General features: G+C 41.8%; 1 protein-coding gene across 2 annotated transcripts; it reads left to right on the top strand.

The window, feature by feature from the left end:
- Window positions 1-1,273: 1,273 nt before the first annotated feature.
- On the top strand, window positions 1,274-26,502 carry vwc2 (von Willebrand factor C domain containing 2). 2 transcript variants are annotated; one of them, XM_085297505.1, is made up of 4 exons: window positions 1,274-1,558; window positions 11,381-12,101; window positions 13,499-13,628; window positions 25,628-26,502. In XM_085297505.1, exons 2-4 carry the CDS (start codon window positions 11,460-11,462, stop codon window positions 25,777-25,779), a joined length of 924 nt encoding a protein of 307 aa, XP_085153631.1. In that variant the 5' UTR covers window positions 1,274-1,558; window positions 11,381-11,459; the 3' UTR covers window positions 25,780-26,502. The 2 variants fall into 2 exon arrangements, with proteins under 2 accessions (XP_085153631.1, XP_085153632.1); XM_085297506.1 differs by lacking the exon at window positions 1,274-1,558 and having other exon boundaries at window positions 11,078-12,101.
- Window positions 26,503-27,329: the final 827 nt, after the last annotated feature.

Here is a 27,329-nt window from a genome sequence, read left to right on the forward strand (position 1 = left end):
TATCTTAAAGTTTGTTTGTTTTATCCATATAAGGAATACTTTTTTAGAGACCTGAACAGCATATAGTCTGCTGCTGTTGTTTTACCAACTGCATTTCTAGGATAATTTCTTTGTGTGCTCAGGTAGTGCTACCAGTGATGGAGAAGGTAAAAGTACCAAAACGGCTTCATAAAAGGGAACAGAAATCCTACAAATTCACTTTCAAAGTAAAATTAAAAGAGTGGCTTCAATAATCTGAAGTCTAAATGTGCATCCAGCTACTATATAGGTAGACTGTATGTGCATTTACATATAATGTAGCTGGGCAAAGTGGAGTGAATGTGGAAGAACATCAGTTATGGCTGCATCAGGTCAAACTGTCACTCTGCTCAGCTTTGTTCTGTGACCACATAGTTGCTAAGCTAATGGCATTTCCTTTCTAACAGCACCAGCTAAGATAATACACCTGCTGGATATTGTGCTGTGAACAGGTTATCATGGTGGTGTTAGATTTTTTTTTCCTCAGCTGCTGTGCCCAGGAATTTATCTTTTACTCACAGCTGTCAGGTAAATGCAGTGAAGTATGAAGCATGCTATCTCCTTGGACTGCAAGAAAAAAAAAGTTTTAGGCATGAAAATGAAAATAAAACTAAGCTGAAAATAGGCTAAAACTGACAGCGTGGCGACTTATTGGCGACTTTGTGCTGCTAGTCATTTAAACTCACCTCCCACTGGCAACAATAAATAATGACTAACTAATGTGAAATAATGTCTTAAACCATTTAAGACCTTTTTGGTAATGAAACAGGCAAATGAACAATAAAACGGGATAACTATGGATTACATGACTATGTGACACTGATGAACAGCGGGCTGTTGAGGGGATGCAATTCACAGCTTCAGTTAAGATAAATCAGGTAAGAGGAGGAATCTTGGCCGCACACACACAGAAAACATCTTTATGCAACAATTAATCAGAATCTTACATCAGGTGCTTTAGTCTTTTTCTTTTCTGGCACCAAATTACCCCCAAAGACCAAAGTGCGCCATGGAAAACGACTCCCTAATTCCAGATAATTAGGTAAAGTCGTTAATCACAGCAGCGAGTGAACCTTCTGAACCGACCTGTGAAACATCCATCGGGCTCACTAATTGACTGCCTGTTGTCTTGGAGCCATATTTAACTGCTCCATCTAGCGGTCTCTCGGCTGAACGTGACGTCGGAGCGCTGCTGCCTCTCTTCTCTCCCCCATTTATTAAATTATTTAATTTTTTTTGTCACCGTGAGAAATAAAGTGCCAGTGTAGGGCAGCAACATCAGTAGCGCTTTGAAACCGTGGCTGTTCGCCGCAGACGGAGCGCTCTCACTCACTGCGCCGATGAAAGTTGAGCGCAGCACGCTGATGACCTGCGAGCTTCCTCCGGGGAAACTGCATTTGACTGGCTTAACGAGCGCCTGTTCCCATCTCTACACTACACATCATTTGTTGCTGTCTTGAGCTCCGCTGTCCAGCAGGCTGAAGGCTGTGTGTTTGAACCCAGCGCACTCACGGATACGGACTCACTCCGAGGATCACAGGTGAATAAGGATGCATCAGTGTTCCTGTGTGGAGGTTTTTTCTTCTTCTTCTCTTATTTGCTTGTCTTAAATTGCTTGAACGCTCGGGCTTCAGATCAACTTAGTTGACTGTGAATAAGCTAATTTATGTTTTCTGCTCTAATGTTCTTTTGCATTTCCTTGATGTTCCCACTCTCTGTGTCACAGTAAAGCCACCGTGCATGCATTTAATTGCACCTATCACCTAATCCCATGCAAATTAGCTTGATTGGAGAAAACTAACGCAGATTGTCGCAACCTACTGTTGCACCTGTGGCTGTTATTGTAAGTTCATTATGTGTTTTTTTAAATATGTAATATAGGACTGAGGATTTTCTAAGAGAGGTTTCAGACTCTGCTCACACACTTAGGGGTGCACCATCCAGTCAGCACAGCCTTTACCAGCAGAGCCGAGCCGAGCAGGCAGCCGAAACCCACAATCCAATGTATTCATTATTTAATATATTCATAGTATCCAGAAAAGTAGGGGGTAGGGTCTCAGGATTCTATATGTTTTGTGATACTGTAGGCTTGTTGTTGTTATTATTATTATTTGGTAAATTCTGTTCTGATTTGTTCATTTTTTTATTGAAATGCTAGTTCCGTTTTGGGTGTGTTCCAGCTGCATACCCATCACTGTCATCATCATCATCATCATCATCATCATCATCACTTCTCTTTGTTCTTATTGAGAAACACACAAAAAACAGCTTTTTAAATTCTCTTTTCCTTAATATAATTCCAGCCTCAGACTTTCCCTAGTTGGCTTTGTTGCAAGAGCAAACCACTTACCTTCTTGCACTGCATATAACCTTAAAGCCTGTATGACAGTTTTGCAAGGGCTGTTGGTTTGCATGTTTAGGCAAACTTTCTTCTGATTTGGGTCACTAGTAAGATTTACAGTCAGAGGACAAAATTCAATTAGACAGCCCTGCAGCAATCTTTACTCACTGGCAGATGGCTTTATGCTCTTGGATCCTGCCTTAGGGTCCCTTATTGCTCTAATTGGATTTCATCATTTCACACTGTTTATCTGTATGAAAATGAATTTTAAAACGCAGCATCATTAATTCAATACTCTCTCAGCCCTGTCAGATCCAAGCCCACAAGTCACCACCGCCTAAGCATTTCACATCTCATCCCCTGCGATGGGCTTTGTCATAAATTGAAGCAGACCTCAGAGTAAATTGTTATGTTGATGGCATGTTGGGTTGTTGGAGGAGTCTAACTAGGAGAATCTGTAATCTGTGTGCAATAAATGAAGTGCATGCAGTGGCGAGGGCATATTTGTCTGTCTGAGTTTATTCTAGCCCTGAGGAGATGGTTTTCCTCTCAATGACATCCACTTTGATTTTACATAGGGACATTCGCAGGAGTTGCATTCCCCAAGACAATGTGAATATGATGTTTGCTTATCTGGTAGTGCTGCTTGTCAGACATACGTTGTGTACTATACCAGCCTTACACAGAGAAGGAAACAAAAAAGGGTGCTGATACTGTAGTCTCGCCACTGCTGCATCCCTTTCCCATCGCTTTCTGTCACCGTGAAGCGTTTCACTGGGATCAGATTTGCAAATTGTCCTATTTATTCTTTTAAATACCACTCCTATTAATTAAGATTAAATGCTAATTAGAAACAAACAGCTTAGTTGGGGTGTAGAAAATTTCTGGAGATGAGCGAGCTGCCTCAGTACATTTGACCCTATTTATAGCATTATTGCGAGACTGAACAGCCATCAACCGCCCTAACTGAGTGACATCTAAGAAGAAAGTAATAGGGAGGTCAGCCTTTACACAACTCAAGCGCCACGGTTTGTGTTATTGAAACCTTGCCAGTTCAATTTATATGAATAATAGTATCGTATTTGTCAAGGTGGAGCTAAAAATTGCACTCAGATCTCAGGTTGTTGTGGCAGGACTTATCGTCCATATTCGCTCTGCTGTGTAATGAAAACGACAATAATTTATGAGTCATGAATCAATGCGATGGTGAGCTTCACTGAAGCGTGAAGCTGCAGCTAGGCTGAATCCCGTCTTGATTAATCATTGTTGCTGCACCTCAGTGGTCAAACCTACTATGTTCGGTTGCCTGAGATGTAAACAAAACTCTGGCCTTTGACAGAGGGGATTTATAACTTCAGCGACGATAATGACTGAACTGGTGCTGGTGCCAAACACCGAGGCTGGATGTTGAGTCCGTTCACTCCGGCGCAGGAAGCCACAGAAATATTTAAATGTCAGATGGAAGTGGAAGCATGGTCGGTCCTCAAAAGTAATAGCACGGGGACCGGCAGGAGTTAGATTTGCAATTTTAATGGTTGGAGCAGAATAACAAAATGCAATTGTATTATCAAGGGATAATTATAGTGCCATGCAGAAGGTTGGTCCACATTTCTGCAACAGTGAACAGTTAAGTGAGTAGAAAATGAAGTGAACTCCAAAAAGGGAAAAACTATTTCAACATTTGGAGATAGATTTGTCTGTCATTTCTATTGTGTAGAACTGCAGAGTGTGAAAACAGGAAAGGTGCGTGCCTCATTCACACAAGCACCTTTTCCCCCTATGCTGAAATGCTTTCTATCTAATATGTACACACATTGGCAATATAATGAATGCATTGGCAGCAACTAGGGGTTCAGTATCTTGCCCCCGAGTATACTTTGCCATGCAGACTTGAGGACCCAGGGCTTGAACCATCAACCTTTCAATTTAATAGTTCTGCCACATGAGCCACAGCTACTACCCCCAGTCTTTCCTAACCTTGGATTATCTTTTCCAAGGCTTTTTCACACTTGTCATAATGAAACACCATATTGGAAGTTTCAAAGTTTTATAAATACTCCGACTTCTTCTTCAGCTTGTGTCAAAAAATCCTGCACCCAAACAGCACTCTACCTACAAAGCAAGGGACTGCTATGAGGGGAAGACATTCAGGGAGCTCTTTGCTCAGTTCGTTAGGAAGATGAAAGCTAACGGGAGTGGTGGAGATCAAGCTGAGGTCTGGAAGACCAAGACAATGTTCAGAGACAGCCGCCACCTGGATTGCAAGAAAGGCAAAACACAGATGTGTTTGAGGTAGATTTCACAGAAAAAAAAAAGAAGAATTCATGAAAAGAAGACTTCTTTAACTTCACAGAGGTGTATAGGTCGTGCTTTGGGCTTTTGTTGCAGCCAGCGGAATAGGGAGCATTTCACCGGCAGAGGGAAGAATAGATTCAATTAAATACCTGCAAACTCTAGAAGCATCACAGTTTGAGTCTGTAAAAAAAGATGAGAAGATGAGACGAGGCTGGCTTCTACATCGGGGCAATGATCCTGAACACACCTTAAAATTCAGAGTCAAATACGAAAAGAAACTAAAGGCTGTTTGTTTTTTTTCCCATGGCTCTGATAGTCTGTCGGCCTAAATACCATGAAAAATCTGTGGCCAAACCTCAAAAGAACACAGAAGTTGAAGCTTTTGCAAGAATATTTAACAAATTCAGAGTAAATAAATAAATGACTCTTAACTTCTACAGCAAGTTGTGTTACTTGCCAAAAGATTAGCTATTAAGCACTGACCATGCCGGGTGCCCAGCAGGGTGCCCAGCTGTTTCCTCGTTTCTTGATTTTCTCACTCTAACTTTATTCCTAGTGGAAATTAGGACATCTTTTATTCATTTAACTGTACTAACAGAAATTTTCAAGAGGGCAAGCTTTTGCATGTCCCTGTAAAATTCCCTTCAGTTAGATAGACACAAATCCAAGGTTACATCCTCTGTGTATATGGTAATTGTTGCTAACTGCATGCAGAGAATTGAAGGATAGAGCTACATGAAGGCATATCAGCTGAAGTTTGGGGTGGACGAGGGGAAAACAATCTGTAACATACAGTAAGGCAATTCCCATTCTTTTAATATGGACATGCTGATATGCATCCATCTCTTACATCTTCTTATTACCCTGGAATTAAATTTTGGGCTAGCACTTAGTATCTATAAATTTGATCTAATTTATCCAGAGAAAATCACATTATTTAGTATTTTTCCCAGGAAAAATATAGGTGGAAAAAACAACAGGCTGCTTTCGAAGGCACAGTCGAAACAAATAGCGTAATAAATAATAAATTATAATAAAAACGCGCAATATTTAATGGCAAGTTTCATGTACTGTGATGTAGCTATGATCAGTGAAAGTGCATTACAACAGGAGAACACTGTCAGTGCTTTTCTTCTTGACCTATGTATTGCCTGGTTACAGAATATTAATAATTGCATATGTTCTCCCTTAAATATGTTATTTGACCTTATTAAAAACCAATTTGCAGGAAAGTATTAAGGCAGAGCCCTTCCTCTGCTCTAAGCTGGGTATAATGAAGGTAACAAAACACAGGAATGTCCATAAAACAGTGTTGATATAGCAAGCAAGGAAATATTAAATAAGATATGAATATTTAATAGGTTACATCAGCCATGCAAACAGAAATAATTACATTTTATGTGCAGTGAAGTCATTTGCAGACAGTACATTAACCTACAAAGTGACATGAATAATGTTTGGGGATGGCTAAACCCATGAGACATCTAACTCCCTTAGACTTATATTAGCCAGTAAAACAAATCCAAAGACATTTATCTGGGATTTGGATGGTGTAGTGCAATATGAAATGTATTGACAAGACAGCCACATTTTTCTATAGTAGTGCATGATTTATAGCGCATGTGTTGCAGGAATTTAGAGACCCGAATCTGTTTTTATACTAATGAATGCGATGTTGTATTTCACGGGAAATCTGCTTCCTTTGCTGTCAGTTTCCAGCAGAGGTCTTCCTGCTGTTCAGCCTGTCAGGCCTGAGGTTTGAACCGACAACTTTCACATCGCTGTCTGAAAGCCGGCCGACCATAACCTGCTTTAAAGTCCCAGTCATTAAACTTTAATACAATATGACCACTCCAGAGACGTTTTAGTCTTATATTTGAGATATATATTGTATTCCCGGGGTGTGTGGTTTGTTCTCCTGGAGTCTGTTTGCATCATTATTTATTAATCAAAAATTGGACGACCGTCAGATCAAGTCTCAGCACAACAGCAAAGATAAGCTTCTGTTTTTTTATTGGCATTATTATGATGCATGTGTTAGTGTAACTGTTTTGGTCCAAGGCACTGTAATATAATACAAACTGCATGTCTGGGGATTTGAACTTTTCTCATACATATTTCTTGTTTAACTGACTTAAAAAAAAGTCTTTGCCTAGACCTTAATCTCATTTTAGCACCTTATGTCACTTAATAATTGCTTGCACCACTTCACTTGGCACAGTACAGAATCCTGCCACTTGCCAAAGCGATTTAAAAAAAAAAGGGGGGGGGAAATGTGCATCCACTAGACTCTGTGTGGTTCAAAAAGTGACTGCTCTCCCATAAAAACAAAAATATATACACATAAACACACCTAATTTTCCATCAAGTGTTTGTTTTCCAGCGATAAGTATTTGCTGTTAATTGGAGAGTTGCTTTTCCACTTACAAAACTGAATTTCCTTCTTTATTTTGCTCAGAAGTGGGTGTTCTGAAGTGTCACACGTGTGAATGAACTCACTGATACCAGCTTATATAATCTCTGGTATGCTTTTGATTGATGGCTGCAGCCGGTAGTTAGCATAAATCTGAGATGTGCTTTGAGGTCACACCTGTGCAGGGTTTGTGACCGAGCGCAAGAGCGCTGTTGTTACCTCGGCAGGCAAAAACACAGACTTGCTACATCACAATTAGGTCCCTAAAGAGACTATGGTTGCAGCGTGAAAGACACTAGGTGATTAATGCAAATAATTTATGTAATATTCAATGCTGTATTCTGCAGCGACATGTAGACTGACACTGTATTGTATGTTCATGTCACTTCTTAGTTGTGTTTTTTCTCTTCCTGCCAGCACGTCTTAGCGAGCACTGAAGATAGAGCAGTGAAGCAAAAAACCCAGAATTCTTTGCAGAGCTGTAGGCCAAAGATAAATCCATGACCTTTCAGCAAATAGCTTATATGCAACATTATAAATATAAAAAACGCTTGCCATCACTTGAACCTGAGGAGTGGTAATGAAGAAGTATCCACAAAGGCATCTTGAACAGTGAAAATATTTTCAGTGTTTTCAATCCAGTGTGTAAATCTTCCTGACATTTGGTACACATTATGCTGTGTGCTGGAGAATTAATTAGATAGACATTTGGAAAAGATGTGATCTGTATGAAAATGGCAAGATGGCATAAGGATAAGGCTAATGGATGTAGGCAACAACTTGATTTGCCGATGCTGGGAATCTGCATAATTTTGTAAAGAGTTTGTTGTCAAGAGATAAAAAAGATGCTACTGTTTCCTTTTCTTACCTTTAACAAATCCAATAAGAAAAATAAATAAATAAATAAAACCAGAACCAAAACCTGTCTGCGGCTTTTAGTAGCTATCCCATTGATTCCTGAAGTAATTAAATGGGTCTTAGATGTAATAGTTTTTATTTTATTTTATCAGGAGTATGTGTTTTCATAAAAACAGCAGGGAACTGTGGCTTGAAGTAGAAGTTATACAAAAGCAAGTAAATGGTACATTTGTTTAGGACTATTTTCAGCCATGGGTACACATGTAGTTCTGTAGTGAGCACTCACGTCACCAGTGTATATCATCTCTGTAAGTGGATAGTTAGCAACCCTTTGACTGTGTTGTATGTTGGAGGAAGAATGGAAAAGAGACTTAAGTGTGTTCAGTGCTTATTATTGTCTGAATAGGAAGAGAATAAATGTACTGGTTATGGCACCACAGAGAAGCCAGTGAGGATGGATCTTAAAGCTGGTCTGAAAAGCTTGAAATTAATAAACACAAATTGTTTTTTAGTTTGTGAGGATTTTTCATCTATCAACCAAGAAATGTCTTAAACCTTCATTCTTTCTAATGGCCAGCAGGGGGCGACTCCTGTAGTTACATAGTGTTGTATATTAGTCTGTGGGGAAATGGCTCATCTATGATCTTCAAAACGTTTTTAAACGTGTTTATGGTCTAAATATCTAACTTGAAGTGTTACTGGATGGAAAAAGATCTAAATCGTGTTTATGCTGATTACATTCAGTGGCATGTGCCAATATTTTTGTGACTCGTGGTCATGCACCTCTTGATTTTTGTAATCTGGTCCATTAACCCTAAAATGCAGCTGTGTTGAATGCACAAATGTACCATTGTATTGGTTTTTATGGCTGTTTTAATGGTATATCAGTACAGAATCTCAGAGATATATAGATATACTGAAGAAGATACTGCAACAATTTGAAAAGATGAGACTTTGTGGAAAACATTTAAAAAACAAAACCCAAACACTTTGCAATGTCTTTGCTTCCAGTTTTGACTTCTTCGCTTCCTATATCAGCGCTGATGTGGCGGCACTGTCTGAGTGGTGACCTCTATCGTACAGGAGAATAATGCACCTTAACAGCAAGCATAAATAGAAGTGACTGTGTGATGATGTAAAGCATGCAAAGCACAGTCGGCAGTCCAAAGATCTGCATGGGGTTAGGTTAATTGGTGATTCTAAATCAGTCATAGGTGTGAGCATGAACGATTGTCTCTCACTCTGTGTTGGCCCCGTGAGAGAGTAGCGACCTGCCCAGGCTGTGCCCGACCTTTTACCCTATGACAGCTGGGACAGGCTCCAGCCCCACCGTGATCCTAAACTGGCTAACCGGAAACGGATGGATGGGAAAGACATGATGTTTTTGTACATATTGGTCCCAATTAGAGTCATGTTGTGTCTGGTGTTAAAACACCAAGATGCTGACGGCTGAAAAGCACTCAGCTTGAGGCTTCACAGACGTCACAGTGGTTACGGTTGTCTTACATCTACAGCCTATTCACAGGACACAAACACAAACTGTTATTTCATGGCACTTAACCAAGTGCACCTTTTCGCATTGCGTGCCCGCTTAAAGGTTATAAAATGCACCGCATCTTCTTGTTACGCTGCACAGATGAAGTTTAGTAAGTCACAACGCTGACGTTTTCATTACAAATTTGCCACATTTGTGCGAAGTGACAGTGAGAGTTACACAAACTCGAGCAACTTTTACGTAATGAGAAAAGAGAGAACGCCCGCGAGACACGACACCCACATGACTCATTACCAGCTTGTTCACACACCGTACCGACCGCGTTACCTTTGGAATTAACTTGTTGCCGGTTATCCGTGGGAGCTGTTGACAGTGAAGGGCAAATATAGATCTATTGGCATCCTTGTGTCCTTTAACATGATGTTATGGATGAGGTTCTGCTCCCGAATGCCAGCAAAGCCTGAGGGCCACCCAGAGCTCAGTCTGGATGGAGAGCACAACAGCAAAAACCAGCAGCGGTGTTAATGTGACAGCCAGTAGCAGCTGTTAAGGTGGAGAGGTGAGACTGAAAAAAGCCAAATGAGGTCCTTTTTGCTAATGAGGCCTAGGCATTTCTCTCTCTCTCTCTCTCTCTCTTTCAGCTGCAACAGTGTTATCGGTATGCACCTCGTTCTGCTTCCTCTCAGTTCCACAGCAGCTCCAAGGATTCAGCCTCAAACATAGCAATTCAGCTAAAACACTACTCAAATACCACTGGTGTGCCAGCAGTCAATTCCAGCATTTTTTTTCCTTCAGAATGGAGCAGAATTAATGAATATCAAAATGCGTGGCTTAAAACATGCAGACTTTGTTTTCCTCGCAGTAGAATTAATGCGGCTGCTATCTCTGCTGTATGTGTTACCATTTCAGCTCTTCACCTGCTGTTTAGGGCTCCTAAACACTCTGTTGGAAATTAGTTGTGTTCATTGACGCTGACAAACCAATCAATATGGTGAACTATTTCTTAAACAAACGCGGACAGGTCTTAAGTTAATTGTCGAGTCAATCGATGAGGGGTAATCTCACCTTTTCTGTTTAACGAAATAGGCCGCGGATGTCAACTCTTAGACAAGCCTGTCAGACGGAGCTCGGCGTCGAGCTAAGCCGAGCATTTGGTGGGAGTAGGGAAATGAATGGAAGTAGGCCACTGAATGCAGAAAAGCATCGTAGCGGGCATTTGAATTTCAAGGCGGTGCGGTAAATCAAGTTAAGCAGGAGACAAAAACAAAAACATTGACTACAGCTTTTCAGAAATTTGCAGTGTGTGCAGCGTCAGCAGTTGATCCTGGGATTTTCCTTAACTTCAGCTATTGACTCCTGGCAGTGCTGAAAACTATAAGGAAAGAGATGTGCTTCTACTTCTGATTTAAAAACAAAAAACAGAGAGACAGAGCTTTAGAGGGAAACTTTTAATACTCCTCTTTGCAAAAGCTGGCCACTGCAGTCAGCTCTAGCAAAGGAAATTTGTCTTTCCAGACTGATATTATGTTCTATTTTCAAATCAAATCTTCCCTTTGTACAGCTGACTGGGATTCATTTAAGAAAAAAAATCTAGACATTGATCCTGATTCTCCCTAAGAGCTTACGAGCTTACGAGATTCAAGTTGTTGGAGGTTTTTTTGAATCATTTTTCTTTTACTTTATCACCGCTGAGCCCGATTGATGCAGGGAAGTGTTACAGTATGAAGCAGCATCGATTTCCTACAACGGCCCCATGAATGCTCCCTGTCCTGATGATCCAATTCACTGATCCTGCAGGCTTGCATCACACTCAGCGGGGTGTTCGACAGACATGATGAAGCAGTGCTCTGAAGTGAATTTCTTGCCCTGTTCTCGAGGCTAAATGAGACAAAAGCCACACCTTGGATAAAAAGTGACAAAATGCCGAGCACATAACCCCAGTTTAATTTTCTCTTTCCAGATGGACTGGCTCACACCTGAGATGTGAAGTGTGTTATGTGAGCCAAGGTGTTTTCCCACCTCGCTGGTGGTGGGGAGAGATGCTGCACTCCGTTGCCATGACAGCAGAAGTTCTCTTTGTTCTTGGGTTCCTGATGATGAGCGGCGCTCTGTGTAATCCTATCGCGACCTTACCGGTGAGCCAAGAGCGTCTGGAAAGGGTGTTGACCCAAGCTAGGGAGGACAAACATCAGGACAAGCAGACTGCAGAGGAGCCGCTGGGATACATGGCCCAGGAACAGCCGCAGGAAATCAATGCTGTAGGGCCCAACAGGACTGCCAGGTCAAACCTCAGCTCTCAGGCGCGAGGATCTAAAGGCGAGAATTCCCAGGAGCTGTGGAGCGAACAGGACAGCCTGAACCAAATAGACGAAGCTCCGACCAGTGACGTCACCCTCTCCCTGGACGCCATCGATGAGTACGCGTACCCAGACTACAGGGGGAAAGGCTGCATGGATGAGAGCGGCTTTGTTTTTGCCATCGGCGAGCAGTTCACCCCGGGCCCTTCAACGTGCCCTTGCCTCTGCACAGATGAAGGCCCTCTGTGCTCCAAGCCAGAATGTCCCAAGGTCCACCCTCGCTGCATCAAAGTGGACACTAGCCAGTGCTGCCCGCAGTGCAAGGAGAAAAAGAACTACTGTGAGTTTCGGGGCAAGATCTATGCTTCGCTAGAAGAGTTTAAGGTGAGCCCATTAACTGCATTCACTCATTTTTGACATGCTCCAACTTGAAAGAAGTGCTGACAGAACACTCCCTCGCCATGAGTGGAGTTTATCACAGGCACTACACAGGAGCTAGTTACCTCGCCTTGCAGCATGCAAGCAGGCAGGCAAATTTATAATGGCAAAGGTCAGCACTTGTCTTTTATTTCCCTTTTTTTCTCCTCTGCACAATGTTACTGGAGGCTGAATTTAGCAGTGCAGCTTCAGCAGAGTGTTTCCATATTTAGTTTGTTGATACACATGATAAAAGTTACAGTTATAGTAGTGTTACAACAGCACAGCGCAGCACACTGCTGCATGTGGGTGTTTGAGGAAGAAGAAATACACTGGTGAGATGGTTGTTTTATCTTCTGACACCACTTTGAAAGGTTCAGCTCAGGACTGCACCACAGTCTCAGCGTTAGGTCTCATTTATCAGCGCCTAATGCTCCTATTTATAATGGATAGTGTCTCACCAGGTGGTTGGGGCTAATATGGGATGTCTTCCTCTAACTCATGTTGTTGCCGACAGCTCTCTGCTGAGCCAAATCTACAGAAAGCCTCTACTGCCACTAGCCGCATACATCAGCCTTTCTGCTGTGTGAAGAGGGGGTGCTTTGAAACTAAGCAACAGGCAGGTTTTAATGCTTGATTGCTGCATTCTGGGGCATTGTGCTAAGTGCTACCTCACTCCATTTTCACAGTGGAGTGCCATGCGGAGGTGCAAGCCTCTGCAATCTACAGCAATGCTGGAATTAACCTTTGCTCTCTTGTTAAGACTACATGTATATGACTTTATACATGCAGCTGCTAAACTGAGCTTTGCATGGACACTGTAGGCTGCAGGCTAAATGTAATTCAAAGTGCGCTCTGCCTTTGTGCTACATTTTCTGTACTTTGAGATATACAGGAACGCTCGGATAACTCAGTAATTCCTGACTCTGATCACGCGGCGAGAAAATTGGAAGCATCTTCCTTCTTGTTTCCCATTCCTATTGATTTCTCCATATCCCCCTGATTCGATTGTGAAGTTCAATTCTCGACTCAGCCCTTTCTAAAATGAGGCATTCATTGGCAATGAAGTTGAGAAAGATGGGGCTTCCCTATAGATGTGGCTTTGTGACACTGAGTGCACACAGTCTTTAAAGGAGGCAGACAGGCAGGCGTGTTTTGTGTGTGCAGGTTGTGTGTGTTTGAGAGACAGAGAGAGCTGCAGAAAGGCAGACAATTGGCTAAACAGACATGAAATAAATGAATCTTAGACAAAGATGGCAAGAAATCAATTAATATGGGAGGAGTTTATGTCACCTGTGTTTACTTGTGCATGTGATGAACTGTTTGTAAGAGCGTTAATTGATGTTTTTTTTCTCTGCTATCAGGTGTCTCCGTGTGAGAAGTGCAGGTGTGAGCCGAGCGGAGAGGTGCTGTGCTCTGTGGCAGCCTGCCCACAGACGGAGTGCGTGGACCCGGAGTACGAGCCGGATCAGTGCTGTCCCATCTGCAAGGGTGGTGAGTGGAGATGATGATTTCTTTCAACAAGCCAGTTCATTCCAGTGCAGTTGGTATCCCAGTGGCATTGGCATGAAAGCCCCACTAGTGCCAGTTTTTGCTCAAGGGCACCACAACAGGAGTAGCGAGGTAGCAAAGCATCATTTCGCTGACGCAAAGCAGGCAGCATGCTGCACTGCAGTGTGTGCAGTATCTTGCCACATCGGATCAAATCTGTTTAAATGAAGTCACGGCAAAAAAATATGGCTAATTAGCTCTGAGTCGTGGCCTGTTTTTGTGTAAATATTACTTTTTTCTCTGCGTCATTCTTAATGTCATTTCGAGAGTCGTTTGATTGATTCTGTAGCATATGTTCCAAATCCGTCTACTGTCTGGTACTGAGATTTGAGATACGCTTGCATTTTTTGCTGCTTCTGCTGCTGTTGGGGGGGCGGGGGGTGGAGTTTATGATCCCGTTGGTTTGAGAGCTTCGGCCTGCCTGAGAAGAAGGAATTCTGCAGCTCAGAGTCGATTATATGAAGTTGTTTCCGATGATTCCAGACAGCATGTCCTAGATTATGCCCCCTTGTTTTCTTGGCGTGACTCTAATGCAACATGGCAATGTCAGCAACATTGCTTCCTTCAGCAAAAAGAATGATGACTTGCGATATGTATCTCTGACTTGGAATCTTAAAGCGGCGCAGGCTGTCTGCTATAAACAAGAGCAAACAATCTGCATGTGGAAAACAGAACCCGCTGCATGTGAAAGTGCTTCGTCTGTATGAACCGCTTACAAGGTGACAAGCGCTGCTGGTAGTGTCTCTTTTTTTTTCCGGGTAAAACTGCAAGTGAGATATTTTGATTTTCCGGGCGTCTGTTGGAACTTTTTACACATTAAATGCCAAATGGGAAAATTAGAAGTCGATTTGAAACAGATGATCAGATGATGATGAATGAATTTGGCTTAAATGAACAAAACACACACACGCACAAAAACACCTCTTCTTCAGCATATGTCTGCCATCGGTTCATTATCATTGCACCCAGAATATCACATTAGCATTAGTCATGTATCATTTTAAACTCTGGAAGTATTATAGACATTAGAATTTGCATGTAATGAATGTTCATGACTAGTCATCAATCAGAGATCGTCCCGCTCAAATGAGAAGCCTGTCTCACAACCTTCCAGTGGTAGCAAGTTGAAAAAGATTGGTAGTCATAGAGCGTCGCTCGCTTTATTAATATTTGGCTGCTGTAATCTTGGGGAGTACATGTTGGTTCTTTGTTCTTCCATATTTATTTATTTATTTATTTATTTTTGCTGTACACCCACATTTTATATATATGCACATATTGATCATGCTGAGAGTGCTTTTTGGGCAGTTTTGGGCAGTGCTCCATAATTTCCCCCCTGTGAAATGCCCAGTGGATTAGCTGGGCCACATTTGTAGGCACGGCAGTCCAGGAGACGAATGTAGATCCCGTACAGTATGCACAGAGATGTGGCAGATTGAAGAGAGCGGGCATTTGTATTCTCAAGTATCCCCAAATCCACGTGCTCGTTCACCCGATAAGGATTTTCAGTTTTAGGTTGACGTCAGTCCCTATTACCATAAGATTACCACACATTACCTTTCAATGAATGCGGCTTGCTATGCAAGGGATGACACGTTATCTGGCCACAGCTAATACCGTCGCGAGGAATACTGTAGCCCATGGGGATTGTGTGGTTAAAAGTGTTAACTACTCAGCCTGCAAAAACAGTAGGGCACGTCTTCTGTGGCGTTGTTAGAGCTTCCTAAATTGATGACCCTAATAACATCATCAAGTTAATCTCAGCTTGAGCTGGGAGATTTTATATTTTAGCCAACTGACACCCTCTAGAGCTGAAAAATGAAGCCAGTGTAGAAGTTTCGCTCTTTGTCAGGGGCAAGGCTGATGCTGTTTCCTCAATGCAGCCATTGCCGGAAATTATAGAGGGTACAAGAAGGACTGGGAATCCTTTTTTATGGGGGAAAACAAACTTGTCCTGCTCAATACATCATTGTCAATATTGAATAACAAAATGCAATAAAAGTGCTAATAATAGAGGTGATATAACAGGTTTTTTTTAATGGCTGCCCGTTGTTTCCTGATGTGAGATTATTTTTTCTTCTACCCAACAATGAAATAAAACATATTTATGATTGTAACCAGACTGCATTTGGTTTGCAGTTGTGCTCTTTTCTTATGGACAGCTGCATCTCCTCATGCATGTTTATGGAGGCAGGAGGTCTGCTCACAGTTATTTGCATATTGTGATTTATGTCTTGTTCGTAACCCCGTGACACACCATTTTAAAAAGTCCAGGAAACACCCATGCTCCTTAAAGTTAATGCTATCAGCTCAAATGTCTAACTTTGATAGTTATATATGTTTAAAGGCGTGACTGATTTGAGTGGCACGTGTGCGCGGACCCACGCACACGCAGTGTTGCTGCTAGACATCACCTCGGCTAATTGGAGGCACTCTACTGGACCTCTTGATCTGTAATTATCTGACAAATAATACGGCTTGTTGTGTGGTTAATTATACCAACAGACCGTCCAAGATGTCTGTGCTCCAGTTTTTTTGGTTTGTTTTTTTGACTGTGATTCTGTACTGATGTATTTCACATGTACAATTATGCATGCAGCTTGCAAACCAAGCTAAATGGTGTTAAAGAACACCTTTTTCACTTATAACTTCCAAAAGAAAGTGATATCTTTGAAACACTAGTCTAATCTGCAAACAGTGATTGATTGGCAGCTAAGTGCATCTTTTATGTGTAGTCTGTTGCCCTTTAACTTGGGGAAAATTTGTTTTTTTTAACCATATTTAAGAGTTTTCCAGTGGGGGAGTACCTGCTGGTTCTGGAAGCATTATTTCTCCACTCTTAAAAACGTTAATGAAGCCCTCCGTGTGCTTCCACAGAGAAACACAGGAGCCTGCTGCTTGATTTAACATTACAATTATTTGTGTGCTCAGCTGGAAATCTGGTTACACTTGTGCACCATATATTCTGAATTACACCCAAATTGGCCAAAAGTTCAGAGCGATCTGTTTTTACCAAACACTGTTATGTTTAGCTCTGACGATGATGATGCTCAATTTTCAGCTTAGTGACTGGATGTTTCGTCTCGAAATGCGACCAGTGATTTCTCCCACCAGTCGTTTTACGATCAAAGGTCGTTGCTTTTGTACCGATGATTCAGTGATTCATTCATCATGAATGTCCAAACCATTTGTCGGCTGCGTAAAGCCACTCGTTATGTTGTTTAACTAGAAACTGAATTGAATCTGCGAAGAAACATGAGAACCCAAAATTGCTTCCTCCACTTTTGGGCGCAATGAGACTCTGCTCAGTTCCATTATGGAAATCTGGACTTTCCTGTCTGTGTTCCTTAATATAGTGAAGTGAAGGACTAAATGACCAGAGTGCTCTTTTAAACTTGTCTCAAATACTTGTTTCCATGCATATACCTTTATGACATTTAGCTAAAAGTAGAAGCCTCGTCATCGTCATGCAGCGTCTGTCAGCCTGCTCTCAAACTCCTTTAGGGAGCATAATCTACAGGAGCACAGTGATATTTATGAGAATACAGAAATAGGCTTTGGCAACATTTACGCCTCATTTGTGCAGCAGTCGGGCTGCTGTGCTTTTTTTGTTTTTAACTCTAGCAGGTACACTTTTTTATGTATTTTTAGGATCGTGCCAATAATTTACACTTCCTTCCTCACTTTTGCTCTGCCTCCTGCTGGTGTTTTCGCATGTTCACGATAGCTGTGAACATTAGAGCCCAAAGTGTTAATTGACACAGAATCGAGAGTCTGGTATCAGTGTGTGTTTAACAACTTCTTATTGGACGGGGAATCATTTTTGGCTCGTGATTTTGCGACCACGGCTGACGGGGTTGCGGCTGTGCAAACAGGAGGCGTGAGCACTCGACAAACAAACACCAGATATCTTTTGTGAAAGTCTGACTCTGCGCGCTACGCCATCCGCTCCCAGAAAATTAAGATCTCTGTCAGGAACTAATACAAAAATACCCCCAAAAGATGCATCTCTTTGTGGACTTAATTGGACTTGACAACAAAGAACAATAAAAATGTGAAAAATTAACTGGGGGACATCTTATTAAATAATTGGAGGCTATACTAATTAGATGTAAACAGAAGTAAATGAGACATCACTCCAAATGACACCACTGATCTTCCCTTCAGCTCCTCTCAATATCAAAACGATTATCCATCGGATTTCACTTTGTCTTTTATTCATGATGCTTCTTAGCCAGGTATTGCAGGCACCATCATTTAGATGACGAGGATCATCGATTGTCAGCTCCCATCTTGTCGCTGTTGATCATGCAGCACTCGATATGAGACAGCGCCGAAGAGGTGGCTCCGTGATAAAATACAGATGATGTAAAAAGGAAGAAAAAAAAAAGAAGGGGGCGGCGGGGGGGAGGGGGATGGTAGAGGTCGTCGACGGAGAGTTCCTCCTCTGGTTCTGTTGTTTGTCTTGTCTACAGATGTTGTTTGAGTTGTGGGCAGATGTTAAGACCTCCCAGGTTCCGCGGTGCATCCGATGTGTCACATCAAAGCTCGGGCTCATTAATGAGAAAGAATTAAACACTCACCCAGATGACACCAAACGGGGAAGGAGGCTGGTAGTGTGCACAGGAAAGTTTTTTTGTTTTTTTTAAAAAAAGCACCGAAGAGAAGTGAAAATGAAAGAAAGATTAAAATCTGTAGAGATAAAAACACCCTCAGATGTGGTTTCTCGTTCAACAAGTAATCCCTCCTGTCTTTTACCTTCATTCCCCAGCAAACAGCCACTTCGCCTCTTTACCATTTTCCTCACTATTGATAAAAATACAACGAGGTATTTCAATGTTTGATAAGTTCATCAATTATGCACAGGCATTATCTTGGCCTTTTCAGGCATGCAAAATCAATGCTTATGGCAGAGCACCCTGCCTCAGATGTGTTATTCACCCTGTATGCTAGGAGACACTCGGGGAAGAGCCAGGGGAGGAAGATGAAAGTAAGAGGTATCACTAACATCCACCCCAGACATTTGTTCATGAATATCAAAGAACAGCTGTGAATGGGGGCAGGTTCTCATCATTTTTCACTCATTATCTTAAAGCAGTGGAACATATTGCAATTAAATGGTCTCATAGCCCTCAAAAGTTTGTGACCATCATTCGCTCTATGCCATAAAGTTTAATTAAACAGCATCGATTCATGCAAAGAACATCTAGTCAATGCGAGCTGAAGGGGGAAAACATGTTTTCTATACTCTAAGCTGGAGTCTGTCTTTTTTCTCCCTTTTTTAGTTTTTTTCCTCCTGCCAATATGTTTTGACGTGTTGCTTTCCTTTTCTTGGACATATTGGTAAAGACGTGGCGCTTTCCGTTCTTGCAGATTCTGAGCCAAGTTTTCTCTCACTGCATCTGCTTTTGAAGAACGCTTAGAGGAAAAAAAAAATCAATGCAGGAGAAGTCGCTCTCATCTGCACCTCAGCCGTGGCTCCCCTCCCTCTTGTCCTTTGCTCTTGCAGGGTATTGCCTTGGCAACGCACGAGGAAACAAGTGGTGCTCTCCAAGACTCAGACATTAGGGTCAACACTAATCTGGAAGGGGGGGTGTGATAAACAGTATGAACCGGAGCCAAAATCACTTCAAATAGAGCAGCACGAGACACGGTAGCCTGGTTGCCAAGAGGGATACAGGCTCATTTAAACTAAGAAAGGCATGATTCATAGACGGGCCTTTTAAAAAAACAGACATCAAAAAACACATGAGTCAAAAGGGAAATTGTTTGTATGGATATAAAATGGTCTAGTTTGTCCATTTAAAGCATCCCCCATTTCACCCTGATGCCACAGATAGGGACCAGTGCAGCTGACAGAGCTAGTTTCAGTCAATGAATGCAAAAATAATGCTGCTTCATTACTGACTGTTTGCTAAGCCCCTTAGGCTAATGTTGGTACACTTATCAAACACTTCTCACACCATAATGTAGCTTACAGTAATAACTGTGACTAATTTATCATTGAAATTCCAGTAGCATTTCAGCATGTACAGCGATGGATTTCTCGCGGAAGAAAGTAAAAGCAGGCTCTTGGAGAAAGCTACTGTAAGTGTATGAAATATGCACACACATCATATGAGGGTAAAAAAAAATAAGTGAGGCTGAAACTGTTCATCCAAGATTTTTTTTTTATTTTGAAAAAAGGGAAAAGTAAATTAAACCGTAATGAGAAACTTATCGGTCGATGTTTCCTTTTTTCTGTTACATGAGAAAGAATTTAAAAAATGGGGAATACCTGATGAGTTGGAGTATCTAACACCAATCTAGCTGCACTTGCTGGAGTGTGAACTTTCCCAAACCGAATGACGAGCATGAGAACATTATTCTAATTTCACACATTGGCTCCCACGCTGTGGCTGTTCCAGATAATTTTCTAACGTAACCTGTAACCTCACATGATAATAAAGCTAATGGCATACTCCTCACGTTTGGAAAGGACACAAGACTACTACCGATACCAGTCTAACATACACACTAACGCTTATGTTTTTAGTCTTGGCAAGGCTACTTGGAAGGTAGCAGTGACCTCTAAGTTTTACCCTACAGAGTGTGGCATTTATTAGAGCCTCGTATGTGCAGAGGAATCCAAAGCTTTCCTTATTACACGACAAACAAAATGACATCCAGCAACAGACTTTATGGGTAGTATTTGTTGTTATAAATAATGTCATGAGGAAATCAAGATTAATGCATGCACTGGTTTAATTTTTTAGGCAAACGTGGAATTACATGCAGGGCATTTTGCATCTGCTCTAATAAGCTAATCAATTCACAAAAGGTTTAGTTTTTTCTTTCCCCCCCTTTTTGTTTAATTTTTTTTGCTGGACCACAACATTTTTATTATTTAAAGGCCATTTTCTTTCCCATTACTGGACTTTGAGTTATTACAATAGCGAAAGGTCGCAATAATGACGATAATAGTTAGTCGCATTATAGTACTACTGGGTCACTGAATGCTTTTCAGCTTTGGTCTGCTTGTTAAGTGTTATTTTCTACATTTTCTCCTGAATAAAAGTCCATTTTAATGTGACTTGAAAATACATTCTCAGTACAGGAAAAAACCCCATAGAGGAACAAAACGATACAAAAACATGTTCTAGGCCTGATGCCAGACCTTTAAACACGCTGTTTTTTTTTTAAAGGATTATGTAAATGAAGGTCTTGCAGCAAAGACTGTCACCTGGACACTGCTGTGATGGCTCTCGAGGCTCCTTTCTTTAAAGGACATTGGTCACGACAGTCGAGCTGCTCGAGTGCAGCTGCATAGCTTGGCTGCAAAGATCATCTGTGCGCGTACGCGAACCTTCACGCAAGGTGCCACTCCCACAAAACCAAAGAGTCAGCGGCTCTCTAAGCGAGGCGGTTACTTAGAAAACCAGTCTCACCGAGCATCTCTGAAAGAAATTATTCATATTGTTGTGAAATCCCTGCAAAGTCCCCCCTCTTTCTGCCCTTACAAAGCAGCCTCGTTTTTATTCTGCATTTATAATGCAAATGTACCCAAGAAATGCATTAAGATGAGTGATTTCGGCTATTCTTCTCTTTCCATTACCTTATAATGCGGCTGTTTTTAACATGTCAGAATTAAGGGGTGCGATCATCAGGATGTGTCCTCGTTTCTCCATCCATTATCTGGCGCAGTTACAGAGCCAAAAGCCACAGGTGCTAATGGCTATCTCTTTCACATGCTTCCCATGCCAACTTCTAACACGCTGCACTGACAGTTTGGGTCCAACTGTTCATGCACATGCACAGTCCATTTGTCTCTGCCTCTTCGGGTGTTTTTCAAAAGCTCTTGTGAAGCCTGATGTGCCCATAAAACCCTTTTTTTTTGCCACAGTGAGTGACGGAGAGATGGGGATATATTATATTATATTAATGAAACAATGACAAAAAGGTGGTGTGATATGAATGGCAGAATAATAGGGTGAGAGGAATGAGTAAGCACAGCAGGGCTAAATCCATGCATTAATTAACACAAATGAGTGTCATGCAACTGTCAATGACGGGCTTTAATCCCGGCTCCACGAAGGAAGTGCTTTTGATTAATGCCACGAAGTGGGAGATTATTTTTCGCATTTTCCCCCCTCTCTCCTAGTACACCCTTGACATATGCATCCCCTTACTGGAGACTCAGTGCTTTAAATGCAACTAATGATGATGAATCAGTAGCGACAGCAGCCCGGGCCACAGGATGAGTTGTTATTCAGATAGCGTGCGCGCACGCGCGTACATGTACAGACTTATAAACGTGTTGGGGTTGACATTTTGACAGGCCTCGGCAAACTGTTCACATTGATTGATGCGCAGGCTCGCTCCTTCTGGGCGCTGCGTCCAATCAAACGCGGTGGCTGCAGCTGAAAGACTCCCCATTTATCAGCATCTTAATTATACAACAGAGTGGCTCAAGACCTTGTTAGTGTAAGGGAAATAGCCATTGTTATGCTACACCTGTTGTTGTGGAAGCAATTCCCGCAGTGTTTATATTTTGCCGTGCGGCTGGAGAGATAATGGATGATTTATGAGCACTTTTTCTGCAGCCACTAGTCGAGGACGCGGGCACATTCACTAGACAAAAACATTCCCATTACACTTTAGGACCAAAAGAAGGTAATTCTTTCCGATAGGAGGAGGACACTTGTGTTTTTGTATTGTAAGCATGGCAAGTAGATTTCTTTGTACACTCCAGTGTTGCCAGATGGGAAGAAGCACCAAAATGAGTTGGACTACAGCTTTTATTTCCTCTGTCGACTCTCTCGGCTAGTTGTTCAGGTCTTAACAACCACTACCTAACATCAAAATTTCCATTAGCGAGAGCCAATTTCCTGCAAAATAGTTTAAAAAAAGAAGAAAAAAAAGATGCAGTCCCTTGGGGTGCACTTCAAAAACCATATTAAACCACTGTGTAACAGTGCTTAATTTGTTTTTATGCACAATTCACAGTCCAGCCTTGAAGTTGCAGAGGAGAGCAGCTGCCTTCAGCCAGACATATGCTTTACAGTGCTTGTGGTTTAGCCAATCTAAGGAGCGTGGAAAGAAATGTAATTGAATACCTCTCATGTGCAAACCATACAAAAATAAAAGACAGGATTCAGTTGAATGCCTTAATTTCAGAATATGACAGTGGATGAGATAATCGTTTGATTCAGGTTGTTGAGAATTCAGTGTAATCTTTATCCTGATGGGAGCTGGGTCTGAATCAAAGGGCTGTTCTGCTTAAACCATAAGTGGTCAATCAGTAGTCTGAAGAACATTGTAATGATTTCCCAGGAATGTGTATTTTAAGTGGATTCAAAGCCGGTTGAGGATAGATGGCAGAGTGGAAGCTGCATAAATTCCACCTTTAAGAGAAGCGCAAGCCTGAGATCATAAAGGTAAATGTGAAAAGCCTTTCATTTCCTTGCCATCAGAAACGACTCTAGAAAGGGTGTTAGCAAATTCTTGATGCTTCTGTAGCCATTATTTTTTTCCGGGCCTCTTATATTCCCATAACAGAACACTATTTTGGGAAACAGTCAATGAAAAGCCCAGACGAGAGAGCCCATTTTCCACTGAGAGAAATGAACTGATGAGCAGCAAATTCATTCTTTTCTTTGACTGACTGCTTTCAGCTTCTCCTGGATGTCACAAAACTGTCTTAAAGCAAAATAAAAAAAAAAAAAAAAAAAAAAAAACAACCCAAAAAACCAAAAGACAACCAACTGCACTGAACTCCATCTGGTCAATGCAACAGATATAACATCTAAAATTAGCAGTTTAACAATAACTGAAGTCCTGCCCCACTTTCAAACTGGCATGTGTCCCACTGGCCTTCATTGCACAATGTACTTTTGCACAAAAGGTTTTCTGTCACCAGCCTTTGTGAAAAGCTGAATTATATGGCCAAACAATTCTGCCAGTCCTCCTTTATGACTAATTTATATTTATTCCCATCCAAATAATTATTTGTACATGATACTGAAACTTTGCCCTCCATAATAGCAACCTACTTCAGCTTGAATTGCACACTGCATTAGAAACATTAGAAAACAATTAAAAAATATGAATGTTAAATGTATAAAATGCATTCAGATTGCATCAGCAAGAGTGACAGTATATCTGATGTATTGTAGAATAGCACCAGCTAAACCACAGTGGAAATAGAGCTGTTGCTCTGTCCTGAGTGGAACTCTGTGTTCTGTGTACTGGAAATAGCCGGGGTTAAATCAGTGCAATTGTTAAGCATGCACATTTGGCAGCGTCAGAATGCAGAGAACAAACTCCGGTGCTGTTGGTGGTTGATGCAGTCAGTGTATGGGATAATTGGTTGGTTGTAGCTGACTAGCTAACTGATGCATAGGTCTGGACTGCATCAGAGCACTGACTGTCTGGCATTAGGCTGTGTCCTCTCTAGTCTTTAGCCATTAACATTATGTTTTCATAATCCCCCTTACCAAAAACACTCAATGCTGGCATTAGCAAAAATATACTCTAAAACATACTCTCCTTTCAGTTCTTCAATGCAAATAATTCATCCGCCAATGAACAACTCAATGCATTAAGGCATATAGACATGGTCAAGACATCCTGCTGAGTGGCAAAGTCATGGTTGTTGGTGCCAGGTGGCCTGATGTAAGTATTTCACAAAGTGCTGATCTGCTGGGATTTTCCCATCTCAGCCATCTCTATGGTTTTCAGAGAATGCCCAGAGAAGAGACAATACACAGCGAGCTGCAGTTCTCTGGTTGAAATCGACTTTTTGGTGCCAGAGGACAATGGTCAGATGCTTCGAGCTGATAGGAAGACAACAGTGAGTCAAACAACCGCTTGTTACAACCGTAGTATGCAGAAGAACATCTCTGAACAGACAGCACATCAAAGTTTGTGGCTGATGGGCTACAGCAGCAAAGGTCCAGCCTGGTGGTGATGGTGGTGGTAATGGTGTCAGGGATATTTTCTTGGCTCACTTTGAGCATCATTTTAAGACATCGTCCTTCCTGAGTATTGTTGCTGACCCTATCCATCTCTTTACTTCACCACTGTCCATCTTCCGATAGCTCCTTCTGGCAGGACAAAGCTCAAATAATCTCAAACTGGTTTGTTTAACATCACAAATGAGTTCACTGTACTCAAATGGCCTCCACGGGCAGAGCACCTTGGGGATGTGGTAGAAAACGAGGTTCACGTTATGGATCTACAGCAACCGTGTGATGCTGTCATGTCAGCACTGAGCAAAATATCGGGGAAATTTTTGAATGTAGGGTTTTACATAAAGTAAATGTTCCCAGACGTGAGTGAAAACAATGAAAGTATCTTCATGTTGATGCTTAATGTCACTCACCAGATTCAGGAATTGAAATGAACTGGAGGTCAAGCACCAGTTTACCATCCTATTTCATAAATAGGCCGGCTGACACAGGTGTCTGCGAATTTGAGGAATTTATAACTGATTGAGATCCACTGAGAAGCACAAAAGAACATGACTTTCAGTCGTGTTCGGTCTTTGAACTGCGTGTTCCCCTCACACCGAGCAGAGCCCTTGGCCGCTCAAAAGGCAAAAAAGAACCGACAAGTGCAACCTTAAAATGACTTCTGCACGTACATGAAAGGAATTTTCAGAATTTTAACAATTAATCAATCCCCTTGACTATCATCAAGTTTGTATTCGTTTAATCTGACCACAGCACAGGTCCCACAGCATTGTAAATCAAAGGAACAAAGCAAATCACGCATTTTTCAGGGCTCTCAGTGTGAGTCTGACCTCGATAATGTGACACTGTGCCAACAACACAAAAAGAAACATATTAAAAATGGATGAGCTAAATTTGAAATTCCACTGTGAAAGATTTGAAAAAGCCCTGTTGTCTGTCGTGCCCTGTTTTCCTCTTTATTTATTTCTTTTATGTCTGTACCACCTACAGGGCCAAACTGCTACGCGGACACGGCGGTGATACCGGCTGGCCGAGAGGTGAAGATCGATGAGTGCACAATCTGCTACTGCACATACGAGGAAGGCACGTGGCAGATTGAGCGTCAAGCCACCTGCAGTAAGAACGAGTGCCAGCGGAGCTAGAGACTGGCACGGCGACGAGAGAGGGACATTGGCACGCAACACCAGTGCCGAGCCTCATGCACACTCTCAGCCTTTCACCCAGTCTACCGGGCATCAGGGTCGGACAGCACCCCTCAAGCATTTCAGCATTAATACTGTAGTCATTACTGAAACGATGCTTTTATGAAAGTTTATAATCCACACACAGAATATCTATTTATCTATGTATTAAATTATTTATGAATATATATATGAAATATAGGAGTCATTAATGCTGAAACAGTGGAAGACTATTTTTTATAGTATCTGTATTTTATTAAGCAATGTATTGGACCAGAGGTCAATAAAACAACAGAATGTATAGAACACACACAGCTGTCTTTGGAGGTGCAAGCCTCAACGTCTCTTAACCCGCGGTGTCATCCGACAAATCTCGACACCCGTCCCTCTACCACCAAAGTGCAGACTAGACTGTGCGCGATTCATTTTGCAGTGCTAGGGTGCAGACTTGCTGTGCAGGACAGCGCAGTGCAGAGTTACAGGCGAACAACAACGAAGAAAGACGAGTAAATTCACGAGGACTCGACTGTTTCCTGATTTCTTTTATCCTTTTTTTCTGGATGTTCAAATGTGCTTTGATTTGAAAGTGCTTTTTTTGTATTTCTCTCGGTACAGTGTGTTCATGTTTCAAATAAATGCCATTCTGTGCTCTGTAAATGCTCCGACGATACCTGTTTTTTTATAGCTGTGAGTTTTTATGTTGATGGTGATTTGCATTTACAGACTTGCTACCTGGAAAAAACAAAAAGCTCGCAGTTTCACTTGAATCAGCAAATGATTGTCGATGGTTTGTTGTTTGGAATAAATGATCAGAGTATCAGAGGAGCCTTTGAAAGTGACAAATCTTCCCTTTTTAGATGGGAACGTTTTTCGGTTTTGAAGTTCCTGGATGATATCTCTGTGAAAGCTACAAGTAAATATTTAATAAGTTGTCAAAGAGGATATTAAGTTCCTCAGTAATGCAGGGCTTTCATTTCCGGTAGTTATAAGCATCCCAATATAAACATGAGCCCTTGGAAGTGCAGACGCTCCGGAGTTGCCCCTGGATTTCCAACTCCATTAATAAAGCCCAGACTGGACAATTCGATCTCATTGATTCCAATTTGCTTCCAAAATTTGGAAACCGAAAGGTCATCCGACTTGCTGCATATATGCTTTTTTGTTTTTGCCTTCGTTATTTTAGTTTGAAGATTAATCAAACGAATGCAGAGGCGTAAGGGCCAATCAAGCAGCAGATCAAAATGAAGATGAATAATTTAGGTCCAGGTTATGAACACTGAAAGGCAGGCTGGCGTAAACGCGTGCATATGTTGTGTTCACGCTTTCGCCTGTCATCTTTTGCATTAGCAGCAAAGCTGTGTCACCCTCTGTGCAGCGTGCTGGCCCCGCTGCAAAACTTTGATCAAGAGGTTGCCAGACAACGATGTTGCATCTCCAGCGGTGAGACGTGCCTGTCAGACAGCCGAAGGGATCGAGGTAAATAAGCCTAAATGCATGTACATGCTACGTGA

Source organism: Mchenga conophoros, linkage group LG13, assembly GCF_057382185.1.
Source record: "Mchenga conophoros isolate Kocher_MC1m ecotype Shallow Benthic linkage group LG13, M_conophoros_male_GT1.1, whole genome shotgun sequence".
NCBI lineage: Eukaryota > Metazoa > Chordata > Actinopteri > Cichliformes > Cichlidae > Mchenga > Mchenga conophoros.